Source organism: Macaca fascicularis, chromosome 17 (genome assembly GCF_037993035.2).
Source record: "Macaca fascicularis isolate 582-1 chromosome 17, T2T-MFA8v1.1".
NCBI lineage: Eukaryota > Metazoa > Chordata > Mammalia > Primates > Cercopithecidae > Macaca > Macaca fascicularis.
Genome location: NC_088391.1, coordinates 99,571,436 through 99,586,866, shown reverse-complemented (window position 1 = coordinate 99,586,866; position 15,431 = coordinate 99,571,436). Strand labels below are relative to the sequence as shown.

Sequence of the window (15,431 nt, the reverse complement as noted above, 5' to 3'; positions counted from 1 at the left end):
ACCTTACATCCCTCGCTCAGTGCATCCATCAATCCCGACCTTCCTACCTTCAGAGCGTCACCCATGTTTCCCCATTCCTCATCGCCTGCACCACCACTACCATCAGTGCCATCACCACCTCCCCACTACCATAGCAGGAATTTAGCTCTCTGCTTCCAGCTGGGAATACCACAGGGACATCTCCACAGATGCAAGTCACCTTCAAAGTGAAAACCAATTCCCTTGCATACTCAAAACCCCCAATCACTTCCAGACAACTCTGAAGGAAATCTAAATTTCTGACCATGGCTGTTCCTTTCATGTTGTCTCTATTATCCTCCCTCTTTCCCATACAACTCTAATCTCAGCCCCTGGCCTTCATGTTGTCCCTCAAACATTGAGTATGTTTCCTCAGGCCCCTTGTCCACTTCCATCTCCCTTGGACAACACTTCAGATCTGTGAATGGCCTTCTCTGGTGTCTCTACCACAGGTATCACCTGGTAGGAGGCTCTTGATTAACCTATCTAAAAGCAGGACACCCACCCGCTCTTCTGTTCCCCAACCTTGATTTATTTTTCATCATATCACCTCGACTATTACCAACCTGTTTATTAATGTCTCCCCAACCAGAATATAACGGTTTCAGATGGAGATACAGCACAGCAGAGCAGAGAGAACTAGAGAGATATGTTTTTTTGCAGGCTTAAAGCAGCCTACGTGTGTACTCAAGAGGGGGGATTGTTGGGGAAGCCCCCTGCCATTTGTTCTCTCAATAATCACTTGGCCTTAACCACTGTCTTGACTACATGCAGGTAAGTGAAGCAACCCTTCTGTGTGTAGGGGGGGTGTGTTTATGTGTATGTTTTCTATAGCATCCTTTATTTTTCTCACAAAAGTTCTCCTAAAATTGTGCAAACTCACACCATTCCTCTAGATCTAATAATAAACACCCAATAAGCCATAAATCAGGTATCAGCAGGTATCTGAAGTCAATCCACATGTCCTTCAGAGTCTAGTTCCCACATCCCCTGCGACTGAATTGAGTTTGGATCAGAATCCAATTCTCTCTTGCGCTCTTCTCCCACCAACTTCTCTTCTGAACAGGGTTCATTCCCCAAATTGTTTCTTGTTCTCATCCTAATGCAAATCTGGACCAATCCCTGTGGTGGAGACGCACTAAACCAGCCAGTTAGCAGAAGTGCAAACATTGAGAAAACATTTTTCACTCACTGTCAATATGGCCCGTCACTCCCATCGTTCTCGTACGACCAAGGCATCCTAATTTTAACACAAGTGCTTTCTGCCTCCATTAAAGGAAATCAGCCCCTCAGGTTATGTGTGTGTGCATCTTAAGCCATGATAAACCTTCATCCACCAATGAATAATCATACTTCCACAAATAATATTGCCCATTATCTCAAAACAGGGCCATGAATTAGGAATGCAGAACTAATGTTATAGCCAAAATACTTAAAAGGAGTACAGGAGTTTACATATGCATACATTTTTTTCTGATCTGAAAACTAGTAAAATATAAATATAAGTCTGTTCACACACATACAACTTCACCCAAACATTCAATAAACAGTTGGAACCTTGTTATGTGGATAGTTTCAACCTAACAGTATCCAACAGTTATCTTTTATTCACCGTTTTGTCTCTGAAAAGTAAGAAGATAATTTACCAAATTACAATCACAATTTGAAGGCATAGCTTTTAGATACAAAATACTTAGTCACTCACCGGTGTGCACATAAATTATTAAGATGAAGTCCATGTTTTTCTTCAGCAGATAACCCATCCATCAACAAGGAGAAAATGAGAAAATTGCTCTGGCCAAGAGGTTGTGAAACAAGTCTGGATTTCTCCAGCAAATATGTATAAATTCTGGCTGGTTGGGAAAAGAAAAGTAATTCTGTTAAATGGCAGAGTATTCATTTCATTTCCATAAATTAACACATATTCATTAATTACAAGAGATACAAGGACTGTTGACTTTTCCCTTTCCCATCTATTTACATTTTATTTTATTGTCATTTTGCATTAGCTAGGACTTTCAATATGATGCTGAAAAGACATGGTTTAAGGGGACATCCTTCCTCGTCCCATATCCAACAAAGAACTTGGTGCACAAATATAATCTGGAACAAGATTTGCTCTTGCCTGTAACAAAGGCTTTGAAAGAAGCTTTGGAATTTTCCTCATTAATATCTCAACTGTTTGAGAGTCCCGGCCATGTTGGTAGGGTGGATATTAACACACACTGTTCAAAAAGTGCTCCACTAAAGGCACTGACAAGCATTCCCCGCAACTAAATCAGAATTATATGTGGCCACACAACGAAGGCCCAGGGAGATAGACCATGGTCCCTCACTGCCAGAAACACCAGAAGAAACCCACTGCAGCAAAGGAAAATGCAATTTGAATTCACACAGATATAGTTTAATATACAGAATGTATTTGAGGATGAGGTAGATGAGGTGGCTATAAAGTAACACAGGTCCAATGTGAACAGTGTGTAGTCATCTTCTCCTTTTATTCTGACCACACGCGTGCAGTAATAGGACTACTATCTAATGTTTATTTAGTCCTCTGTTTTCAAACCTTTACAAAATAAAAGACAACCCAATTCATAAATATAAGGTGTTGAAATTTATTTGATAGTAGTTGATTAACAAGGCCAAAAAGATGCAATATGGTAATCACAGCCTCAGTTTTGCTTTACATATGAAGATCGGCAATTCAGAAGCTAGCATTGGTCAAAATTATGACTGTATGTTTGGCATGCTGCAAATTTCATTGTTTCTGGAGCATTAAAAAATTAATATAGGGTTATTTTTATCATTATGAATAATCAGATTGTGTATTTTAATTTAATTTAATTTAATTAATTAATTAATTAATTTACTTTTTGATTCATAGTCTCACTCTATTGCCCAGTCTGGAGTGCAGTGGCATGATCGCGGCTCACTGTAACCTCTGCCTCTCTGGTTCAAGTGATTCTCCTGCCTCAGCCTCCTGAGTAGGTGGGACCACAAGTGTGTGTCACCACACCGGCTAATTTTTGTATTTTTAGTAGAGATGGAGTTTTGCCGTATTGGCCAGGCTAGTCTTGAACTCCTGACCTCAAATGATCTGCCCACCTCAGCCTCCCAAAGTGCCAGGATTACAGGGGTGAGCCACCACGCCAGACCTGTATTTCAATTTTAAATGCAAATGTGAATTATTAGTTTTCCTCTTTGAAGTAAGAATCCAAAATCAATATTATTTGGGTGAGGGGTGTTAAAGAATGGCAGTTCTTAGAAAGGCAAATGGTTATAATTATCTCATACATTTGAACTTTTAAAAAATCTCATGTAATGAATTTGCTAAGCATTATTCTAAAGTCCAGCCACTAAAAGCAAAAATGTGGTGTCTCCCAATTTAATTGTATACAGCAAATCTGTTCTAACAACTAGAACCACTATTTACAGTGCCTTCCAATGCATTTAGTAAGTGCTCAATTTAGCTAATCAGAATGATTATCAGAGTTTTTTAAATTTCAAAATTAATATCCCTTAGTAAGATAAGTTGTCTAAAGAGACAAGTTTGGGAAAAGTCACCAGAAGTGCATAAAGAAAAGGTCTTTCAAAATATCCCTTTCACTGGTGACAGTAAAGCCCCAAGGTGATGGTAAACTTAGAATGGGGGCGGTATCAAGTCCTGAATTAGCAATAAACCTCAATGGACGAACATGTGTGCTTGAATGTGTGTGCACAGGTCTCAATGAGAATCAATTAGGTGGCAATTTCAAGTTAAGTTTTAAATACTTTTTTTCTTTTTTTCTTCCTTAAATTCTTCGCTGGAAACATTTTCTATTTAATATTAATAATATTCATCTTGAATTAATTTACTACTCAAGAGGATATTCTTTAAAAACCTAAAAACATTTTAAATAAAATTATCTTCCTTTTGTTCCTAAACTTTAGGCATGAAATACCAGATGAGAAGGGAGAATGAAACAGTCATCTTGCTACCATTCTTGGAGAAATGGTTGGCTAACCCCCACCTATCCCAGCCAATATGCAAACTCTGCTTGAAGCAGTATTCAAAACTAATCAAATTCCACATCATGGAGTCACTTTGATATCTTTCATCTAAATTCAAAAACAGTGTAATTATTAATCAACCTGGTTAGCTCATCTCCAGCAGTGAATAAAATTGCTGTGGATTAGCAGAATTCTGATCAGCAGGGTTTCAAAATATGTATACATCTTGAGTGAGCTTTTAGATGGAAGCAAACACAAGACAGCCCAAAATTCAAATTGCCATGAAACTCTAATATTCCTTCAAATGGAGAAATGCAGACTTTTTGTTGTGTCTGAAATGAAACGGTAAAAATGGAAGGAGTATGATGGGCTTCTAAGTTAAACAGGTTTCAGGACACATTCATGTAAGTGTTCATACATAGAAAGAAACATTCTACTAACAGTTCTTGACTTCTCAAGACTTCTATGTTTTAAAAGCTCTTTTATGTACGAAACACTTTTGACTAGAAACATACTTGTAATTCTCTACAAGTGTCCACATATTCATATATGTATTTAAAAAGTTTTGGTGCTGAAAAAACATATGTTTGCAGATTATATGTAACATAAAATGCAATAAAGTATTTCATAAGTCTATACAGCTTTTGTTCATTATGAAAAAAAGTGGGGGAAATAAATTTCCCTTTCTTTCAAGAAAGAAAAATTCCTGCCTTTGCTCTTCCCATTGACTTCCAGAAACTTCCAACACCCAATCTCACCCTGTCGCAGCCATCTAGTTATGGGTACATGACCACTTAGGGCCCGTTCCCAGAAAGTACTGTCATGCCTTCAATTAGCAACCACCAAAAACATATTATCAATTAATTAGGATAGCCAAATATTTTCCCTTTTACACCTATGCATTTCTTTCCATCTCATTATTCATGGTCAGGGTGGTCATCACTCTGGTGGTGTAACGTAAGTGAAAGTGCTTCCCACAGGAGTCAAATGGACGGATCCTACTCTGGAGTCTGACACTGCCAATCCCCGCATCCCTCTGGGCTTCATTTTTCCTATCTGTAGTATGAAGAAGAAAAGACGCGAAGGTTCCAAGATTCCTCTGGACTTCAAGAGGAAGGTGCTACCACTTAAAGTACCTACTGTGTACCACACACTATTCTAGTGTCCTTCTAACATTGCCTCATTTAAAATTCTGTTGCAGGCCTTTTCACATTGAAGCCCAACTCTCTTGTCTCCTAAGCCCAGGCTGTTTGCAATAAAGGATGCTGCTCTTCACATAAGATCAACTAAAGCACTTCGAAACTTTTAAAACAATGTCCTGCTAAGTATGTAATTCTAAGACTAATTGATGATGGTAACAAAGATGATTATTCATCTGTTATTATGCCTCTGCTTTATTTAACATCAGGATTTGGATAATCACAAAGCAAAGGCCTTAATATATTTTCCATTTCATTTGCAGTAACTTTAACGTTTAAATTTCTTAAATAGAACACATAGCCTGGCTGCATTTACTGGAAGATATTTTCTATCATTAGTAAATTTCAATTTCAACTTAAATACACTTGGATATTTTCAGGGCACAAACATCAAAATCCAAGTATTCTTGATATTCCTCAGGGGGACTCTGGACCTCCCTCCCTTTTGAGTTCCTCCCACTTACTTCTGGGAAAGGGATAATCTAAGATTTGAAATAAAAGTGAAAGAAAAAGAAAACAGTGAGTGATTTAAAGAGCAATGTTAACATATTGAATATTCATGGAAACTCTAGGAGTTTCGGGTGATAGTTATCCCTTTTGGACAGAAGAAGAAAATGAGGTATGGAAGATCCAGTGAGCTGCCCAAGGCCAGCGGGCACAAAGTAAACGAGCCAGGACTCAACCCCAGGCCTTGTGGCTCGTAAGGACTAGAGGGAACTCAGAGCTTAGAATCAAGCAAACATCTGCCTTTGGAGCTCACTGAATGCATTGCCGATGGTGATGAACTTGGCCCTCTGCATATTCTGGGTGCAGTTAAAAGCATGGCCTTATGGACTCTCAATGTCTTCCAGTCCTTTACAAGTAAGCTCTTCTAAAAGTCCTTCACCCTGTTTTTGGTGAACAGAATTCTCTTCAATAATGAATATTCCAGAAGAGGAGATCATTTTCTTGTTTGAGAACTTATCTGGTCAACAGCTAAGATTTACCTTGATAAAGAGAATGACTCCGTTTGGAAAATCTAGCTGCTAAGCGAGATTTGGGACATGGCTGGTCATATGCTCTTTTCACAAGCCCCCTCAGCCAAATAAGATTTGTGAGGATGCACTGAGGCCAGTGTTCTTGGCACCCCTTTATTAGCACTGGCTCCTTTGCAGAGGCAGCCTGATTAAACCATTAATAACTCCATCATGATACTAGAAATAGTCAACTTCAAAAGTGGTTTATTTCCAATTAAATAAAAAGCAGCTGAAAGGAACACAGGAGACCATGGAGGCCGGTCCCCTAATTTTATAGCCGGGTAAAGAGAATCAGTGACATTCACCTGAGTTTACAACCCGATGGCCAACCTGCAATTTGATCTACAAGGTCCTTTTCCATGTGCCCAGCTACTTTGCATGAAGATGGTTTTACAACCTGATTTGTCGCTCCCAGGAAACAGGTGACTTGCGAGTAAATTAGAATAAGAAAGAGCTCACTAAAAATGTCGCTATCACGTATTTTTGAAGATCCAAAACAATAAAGTGATTATTTGATAAGAATGAAGACAGTATATTATTTTACTTTATCTGTGCATGTTCGGTGAGACAGTTTTGTGTACTATATAAAAAACTGCACACACTCAAAAGTGAATGAAAATTTATGGTTTTGTACCCTTAAAAGACAAGGAATGATCTTGTGCAGAAGAGAAAGAACTGTCATTCCCTTTCCAGGAACAGATCCTAAGTGGTCACGTACCCATAAGGAGATGGGTGCAACAGGATGAGAGTGGGTGTTGGAAGTTTCTGGAAGTCAATGGGAAGGACAAGGGCACGAACTTTTCTTTCTTGAAGGAGAAGAAACTATTTCCCCCACTTTTTTTTCACAATGAACAAAAACTGTATAGCCCTACAAAATACTTTACTGCGTACTATGCTACACATAATCTGTAAACACATATTTTCAGGACCAAAACTTTTTGGAAAACATACAAGAATATGCCATTAATATCATAAATTGATTTGTATGTCACACAATGTAAACCTCTTTGCATGCTCAGATGAAAAATACAAATTGGTAGGGATTCGGGCAATGATATCAGCAAATTACCTTAAGTCTCAAATAAAAGGTGCTGTATGGCTAAAACTAAGTCATTGTTGGCAAAGTTTTCCTTTTATTTATACAGTAACTTTTTATAAACTTGTCTGTGCAGTGATAGTAAGATGTTTTATAAGTCACTCAATCCTGAAGGAGGGTTGCACTTACACCAGCGAACCTAAATAATCATATTTTAAAATAGATAATCAGATCAGGGAAAATACTGGACTAGAAGCCAGACTAGAAGGTTATTTATAAATTACATTTTCCCCCAAACAAGAAACAGTCCTTACTTATCTATAGTGTTTCATAAAACTGAGGCTGGTATTTTTTTTATATTATGATTTGTGGTTACATCTCTGATGAAAGATTTGACATTAAATTATAAAAGTATAACTAATAGTAACAATGAAAGAAACAGCACCTATCAATCTTCAAATTAGTATGATGATACTCCCTGTCCAATAAAATGGTAAAAACTGTTTCATAAATGCTGATAATTTAAAGAAAAACAGTCTACCATAAAGTATAAACTCAATCTGTAATCAACACTTATTTGACCTGGTTTGAGAGAGAGTAGCATCACTCCAATTTGATTAACTATTTTAGTGAACATTTACAATTCAGAATGCTTTTACAGGGGACTAACTTGAATGATTCAGCTCTCTTTAAAATGTATGTGAAGTAGTTTAAGTTAATGTGTTTTTTATTTTTCTTTCATAAAGAGTCTTGGCAGCAGATTGAATTATTTAAAAGTATCACTAATGTATAACAAAAGTATCATTTACTGATAGCTTCTTAAAGTATTCAGGGTGCCCATTTTTTTTGAGCAGTGATGATTTCATTCTTAAACTGAAAATCATTTTAAAGCAAAAATTCATACAATGCATCTCCATTACTCTTTGTTACAAGATGGATTTTGTCCTAAAAAAAACCCAAAAACTACATACTGAGGTCTTCATCTCCAATACCTTAGAATATAACCTTCTTTGGGAATAGCATCAATGCAGAGATCCAGTCGTCACCCCTTGTCTTCAGTTAATACATTCTAAGATCCCAGTGGACCCCCGAAACTGAGGATAGTACCAAACTCTGTATGCATGATGTTTTTCTATACTTACACATCTATGATAAAATTTAATTTATAAATTAGGCACAGCAAGAAATTAACACAGCAACTAATAATACAATAGGACAGTTGTAACAATATGCTGTTCACAATTCCAGGGGTAGGAGATTGTTTCCTACCATGGATCTTAGCAACCTCAGCATACAATTTGTTTTCTTTCCTTATTAAGTTGAGAACATTCACCTTTTCATGAAAAGGAAGCACTTTTCAGTTTCTCTTTGGGCTATGCAAATTTCCAGCCTCACCACTCCTATACTCTGACGCCATTATTAAGTAAAATAAGAGTTACTTGAACACAAACACCAGGAAACTGGCACCATCTGATAACTGAGAGAGCTTCTACGTGATTAACAGGTGGGTAGCGGAGACATCGTGGATACACTGAACAAAGGGGCAATTCACCTCCCAGGCTGGATGGAGTTGGAGGGCAGGAGATTTCATCACATTACTCAGAATAATATGCAATTGAAAACTTATGAACTGTTTACTTTGAGAATGTTCTGTTTAATATTTTTGAACCACAGTTGAACTCAGGTAACTGAAACCACAGAAAGCGAAACCTTAGTTTAGGGTGAAACTACTGTACTCAAGTTACAATAAGGTCATACTGGAGTAGGGTGTGTCCTAATTCAATGAGCTACTCCATACTGGAGTAGGGTGCGACCAGTGTCCTTTGGAGAAGAGAAGAGACACAGGGAAAAGGCCATGAGTCAAAAGAGGCGGAGACTGGAGCAATGCATCTCCAAGCCACGGAGCACTAAGGATCAGCAGCAACCATCAGAGCTAGGAATGGGCAGGGGAGGTCCCCCCAGAGAAGCCAAGAGCTCGTGCATCTACAGACACCTGAATTCCAGACTTCTACCCTCCAGAACTGTGAGACAATTAATTTCTGTTGTTTCCAGCCACTACATTGGTGTTCATTTGCTACTGCAGCTTTCGAACACTGACATCTAACACGTTCTAATATCAACCCTGTTCAGTCTATGCTAACAGGCACAGGAGACAAGTACATGCTATTAAGCTACTCTGGGAGACATGGGAACATCAGATCCACAGCTGAAAGAGTGCTTTCATTTTTGGACTTAAATAATGTTGAGCCCTAGGCAGCATCTTTAAAATTATCTGGTCCAGCTGGTGTCTGCCCCTTCCTCTTGCTTAGGCACAGCCAGCGTAGGCATGAGAGAGTGCGTGGCAGACGTGAGGATGTTGCACGGCAGGTTCTGATGACCGAGTAAAGACGTTCCTTCTCGGAAACATCGACCTGCTCTTTGTAGTATGCACAATATACCTTTGTACTCAAAACCCTTTCCACGTGGTAAGGGATACTTGAAGAAATCTGTCCTCTTTCTCTTGAGTTATTTCTTTTTCAGTGTAAACATTTTTAGTTTTGTCAACAGTTTACTCCAAAAACATGACATTGGAACTTTCACTCTCCTGATAAACATTTTCTGAACATATTCCTTTTATTTCTCTTCTTAAAAACAGGAAACAACTGAGTTCCCAGTCTTACCCCTTCAGGGCACTGTGGGTCCTACCACATTTATGATCTAGGCAGTAGACTTCTATGAATGCCATCTCAGCACTGGCTTTGTTACTTTGTTTATAGCAGTTTATTACTCTTAAATAAAAACATTGAAAACGATCACCAAATCATCTGGCCAGAGTTTTAAAAGAACACAGCAGGAAGCTATGAAACAAACAAACATAGGTGATAAGAAATAAATTAAGGATGTTAATTAGGGGAACAGAACTAGTAAAAAGGCCATCCAGAAAGTGGAGAAAGGTGGAGCACGCCTGTCATCAATGCCCCGATTGCTCCATAAGAGAAAAATAAACTCTACACAATACTGAAATTACATCGAAATTACGGTCACAGTTCCTCAAGGATTCAGAGAACTTTTCTGGGCCTCAAACTGCTCCAGGCCCATCATTATGAATATGCATCACCTCTGGGTCTCAATGCTGCCTGGACAAGCTGCGGGAGAGGTATATGTGGGGCTGATTACGCTGAAGATGTGAGGGACCACGTGTTCACTGAGATTGTTGATTAACAGAAGGCTCAGTTAATCAGTGTTTACAACAAAGTTTTCCAGTTCTTTTTAATATGTATATATAATTATTTTCTAAATTAACGTTCCTAAAGAAAAGGACCCTCTAAACTCTATCCAGAAAAATAAACAAGAGGAAAAAAAAAAAAAGAAAAAAAAAGTTAGTAATGGATGACACCTTCAGAAGCCAGTTATTTTCTCTCCCTCTTGGTAAAGGAAACATGAAATTGAGAAGAAAAATTCATGCTGGTGATACCTCAGATGAGCTTCTCCTCCTTGCACTAGTTGTGCATAAACACGAGTGGCCTGCTTTCAGCTCTCAGAGCTCTCAGACACTCATGTCCCATGAATCACCTGGGAATCTTGTTAAACTGCAGTCTCCACCAGCCAGTCTGGAGTATGGCGTCAGATTCTGCGTCTCCAACAAACTCCTGAGTGATGACGCGGCGCTTGTCCTTGGGCCACATCTTTGAGTGGCAAGCGGCTGGAACACGGAGCTTTCCATGTTTCAGCTTCCTACTTTTGGAGAACTTACTACCCACTTAGAGAACATCGCCACAGCCCACCAGTCACTAAGAGCTCAGCGGGGAACCTGTGCTCAGTATTACAGAAGTAAATCCGGCCCCTTCCCCTGGAGGAGCACACCCGGCCAGGTGTTAGGAAACCGAGACTGGAAAACCAGAGCTTGAGGCTCAAGACAGTTCTCCGACGAGGTCTTCATAAAAAGGCAGACCTTCAGAACTCTAAGTCATGCATTTAAAAAACAAATCAACGAACAAATAGCTTTCCTTTTGCTGCACAACTTAACCTTCTAACTTCAACATCTAAAAGCATCTTTTTTTTTTTTTTTTTTTTTTTTGGAGACAGAGTTTTGCTCTCGTTGTCCAGGCTGGAGTGCAATGGTGCGATCTCTGCTCACCACAACCTCCTCCGCCTCCCAGGTTCAAGCGATTCTTCTGTCTCAGCCTTCTGAGTAGCTGGGATTACAGGCATGTACCACTACACCTGGATAATTTTGTATTTTTAGTAGAGATGAGTTTCCCCATGTTGGTCAGGCTGGTCTCAAACTCCTGACCTCAGGTGATCCGCCCACCTTGGCCTCCCAAACTGCTGGGATTACTGGCGTGAGCCACCATGCCCAGTGCATCTTTTCTTACTCTTTTGATGCATGTTATTCGTCACATTTAATTAGTAGAAATCTGATTCTGACACAGACTTGCTGCAAAATGCAATTATTTTGTTTCTAGATTACAGTCAAAACTAACTTTTGTTTCCTGAAGGGAAAATAGGGCAACTTTAAAAAGCCAAATAAAATTAAGCTCTTTCGGAAATCATTTATAATAATTGGAAAATGTTTAAGTGCTGACAGCTGTTGTAAAAGTTTTTTTAAATATTCAAGTATACCAAAAATTCTACCTATGATTGTATTTATATTATTAATTTGCATGAATTTGTTTTAATTGGAAAGATGTAAAATCCTAGGTGAATTATAAATTAGTTGAATTTTAAATAAGGAGTTTTCATAAAATATACTTTAAGTATTTAAATCAAATATGAAACAGTGTCTGTTTGGGTTTAGTTTGGTGATTATTTTGATGTTTAGATTTAATTCAATCATTTAACTATATGGATTCAGTTTTACTTCAAATAGATTTCAATGTGTGTTATGTGAAGAAATTATATATAATACTAAGGTATTATTTATTTAATTAAAGTACTTGAGTTTGTTTCTATGTTCAGCAAGGATGATTCCTTTCAGCTATTTTTGGTTTGGGTTTGGTTTCTCATTATATAGTCTATAAAATAATCATCTTGAAAAGGTCCAGCTTGCATTTGAGAATATTTTTCAATTCACAATAACTTCAGCACTTGTCACCTGATATCCCAGGTACGTATACACACACACACATACACACACACACACACACCCTCAACTGAGTGCCTGACTGTTGATCCTTGTTCTAATGTAACACAAACTTTCCAGAAGTATCTTAAGCTGTTTACAGATATGGTTGTGATGAAGAATAGATTTTTTCTCCCAGCATTGATTCATACATGGTGTCTCCATCATGTGCTTGTGTGCGACGTGCCCGCATGCTGCTTCCGCACAGGAAATCCACATTGGCAAATGCTGCACTTACCTCCAGTTAGCTGTTGTTTCCTCTCACAGAACTGCAGTTCAAAATACTTGATGAAGCAACTGGACAAATCATTAAGTGTGGTCTTGGCATGTCCAAAGGCTTCTAAGATGCACATGACCTGTGGGAGAGGAGAACATTTTACTGAACTGCTCATATTTAAAAAAATAAAATTGATGAGTAATAGTCAGCAACGATGCAGGGAATACTTCTTGGTCTGAAAGTTTCTCTCCTGCTCATATAATGCCATATTGAATTTTTAAGACTCCTTTTTCCTCAAAGGCAAGCTACTAGCATCCTATGCCTCAAACTGTGGCTGCTGTTCATGAAGCAATAATAGACAGAGGACTTCACGACACTGCACTCTCCTTGCACATAAGAGAAGGAAAGCCATTCTCTTCACACACAGCCCCAAGCTTAACAAATGTTATTGAGATTTCACACCTGAATAGAACAGTAAAATAGCGTTTGCATTTTGGAAGGGAGGGAGTCATTTGAATTAATATAAGCAATAGTCAGAATGTATTTTACAGTAATACATTTACTTAAACATCAGGATAGAACATTCCTTTGAATCCTTATTTACTTTCCACTCATACTCTTTTCAACCCTGACCCCAGTTTATCCTCCCTGTATTGTGCTTTGGCCTCACACCAACTATTCTCTCCCACAAGGCAGCAGCAAAACTCCCAGCTGAGCTGCTGTGCTGCCTTTTCTCGCTGCCCTGTGTTTTGTTGCAGATTGGCAAGTTTGTGGCTTTGCAATTGCTATGATAAAGCTCCTCAGACCAACCCTGGGGGCTGAAATTCTTCCTTGACATGTTTCCTTAACCATTAACAGTAGAATAAAAGTCACTGCTTCTTCGTCAATTGACTCTGCCTGTGAAGGTGATGGGGAATAGCAATTCTCCAACATGTATGAAAATCTGGAGGGTTCACGGGTGTCTCTGTCTTTCATGATAGTTGCGTTCCATGCGGTTTCTGCGTCAGCCACAGGAGGGAGTACAGTAACACCTTATTGATACGTGGACTACTTTTCCTGTTCCCTAGGGTTTCTAGTAGTGTTTTTTGAGAACACTATCCTATTTTTTTAAGTGCTTTGATCCCACTCTTTTTTTTAATTTATTTTTTATTTTATTTTGAGACAGAGTCTCGCTCTGTCACCCGGGCTGGAATGCAGTGGTGCGATCTCAGCTCACTGCAGTGGTGTGATCTCGGCTCACTGCAACCTCTACCTCCTGGATTCAAGCAATTCTCCTGCCTCAGCCTCTGGGGTAGCTGGGATTACAGGGGCATGCCGCCACGCCTAGCTAATTTTTGTATTTTTAGTAGCAGAGACAGGGTTTCACCATGTTAGCCAGGCTGGTCTCAAACTCCTGACCTCGGGTGATCTGCCCACCTCCGCCTCCCAAAGTGCTGGGATTACAGGCATGAGCCACCGCACCCGGCCGCTTTGATATCACTTTTAAATTTCCTGGCCTTTGCTACATTAAGGAGTTGAATTAACCTGGAAGTATTTTATATTGTGAAAGATTATAAAACACTTTGACGCTAACCACAAATTAAAATATGCTACAAGTTGTGATAATAGTGAAGTATGTTAAAACTTCTGTGTTTGAAGTTTGAATTTGGGAGACAAACACATATTCATTCCTTACAAAAACTTTATGCTTTAGGTCTGTATATAATAACCTAATTTTAAAGATGATAAAAGTAAATTGATAGCAGTGATAACAGCAATGTTTTCTGGGGAAAAAAATGAAATAGTAACTTCGTTTTTGTATCTTTTCCTATAATCTAACATGAAATCTGTAGTGATGATATACATACAGTGAAAACAGCATAATGATAGCACATTTTAAATATTAATAATATTACATTAAACAATTATTTTAAAAATCTTAAAAATAGGATAATCTTTTAAAATATTGTGCTTCTAGTTATTCTAGTGTTGTGTCTGATCAGTAATGTGTTGATTATTCTTGGAAAAACGACATGACAGGTAATTAATAACTTGTTCCCCAAACAGTCAATATAGGGAAATGGTTAAATGCATGCGCCTGGAAGTGAGAAGGAGCTACCCCCACACCCCAACGCTGCTACCGAGAACTGATGTAACACTGAGGAGGTCTTCTGAATTCCTCAAACCTCATTTGTCGTTAATTCTCAAGCAGGAATAACTCCTTCAGTGTTTGTCAGTGTCTGTTGTGTAAAGCACTCAGCTTTTCGTCTGGCACAGAGAAAACATTCAGCAAATAAGAACAGTGAATTTTACTTTTGTGAGTAGCAATAGACAACATTCCTGTCATGCTCACTATGTGCCAGGCAGTGTTCTAACGTGAGATGTGTCTGTGCTTGTGTGTTCTCTGTTAACTCTCGGAACCAGTGTATATTACACAGCTTTATAAGAAAAATGACATAGATGAAGTAGTTTTCCCAAGGCTCAAAGGTTGTCAACAATGAACCTGGGAGTTGAACCTGGGTGAGCTGGCTTTCAGAATCACACACTTCACCACCACACTATGCAGTAATCACTGCTGAAATACCAATAAAGGCATAAAAGGCATGAAATGAATATAAAACTAAAACTACTTAACCAAATGTAAATACTCCATGGCATTCTTTCACTGTACATTGTCATCCATGAGTCAAGATTAAAATGCTAAATAAACTAGGCAATAACCAGTTTTTATCTTTAATTAGCCATTTGGCCAATAGGTGGCACTAAATAAATGTATTAAGGGAAATACTGAGTGAAACAAAACTGGCATTATTCCGCTGCTCACCTTAATTTCAAAAACAATAATGACAACATTGCACAGTAACAAAATTTAAAT

At 38.5% G+C, this 15,431-nt stretch overlaps 1 protein-coding gene across 12 annotated transcripts in view; it reads right to left on the bottom strand.

Annotated features, from left to right (window-relative positions):
• The window catches only part of MYO16 (myosin XVI), a 698,554-nt gene that overhangs the window by 297,158 nt on the left and 385,965 nt on the right, over positions 1–15,431 (bottom strand). For all 12 annotated transcript variants that reach the window (XM_045377420.2, XM_005586232.4, XM_074021383.1 and 9 more), the window contains 2 exons: positions 12,599–12,716; positions 1,724–1,871 (listed from right to left, as the gene is read on the bottom strand). In XM_045377420.2, coding sequence (XP_045233355.2) covers positions 1,724–1,871; positions 12,599–12,716 — 266 coding nt within the window. The remainder of the gene's footprint in view (positions 1–1,723; positions 1,872–12,598; positions 12,717–15,431) is intronic.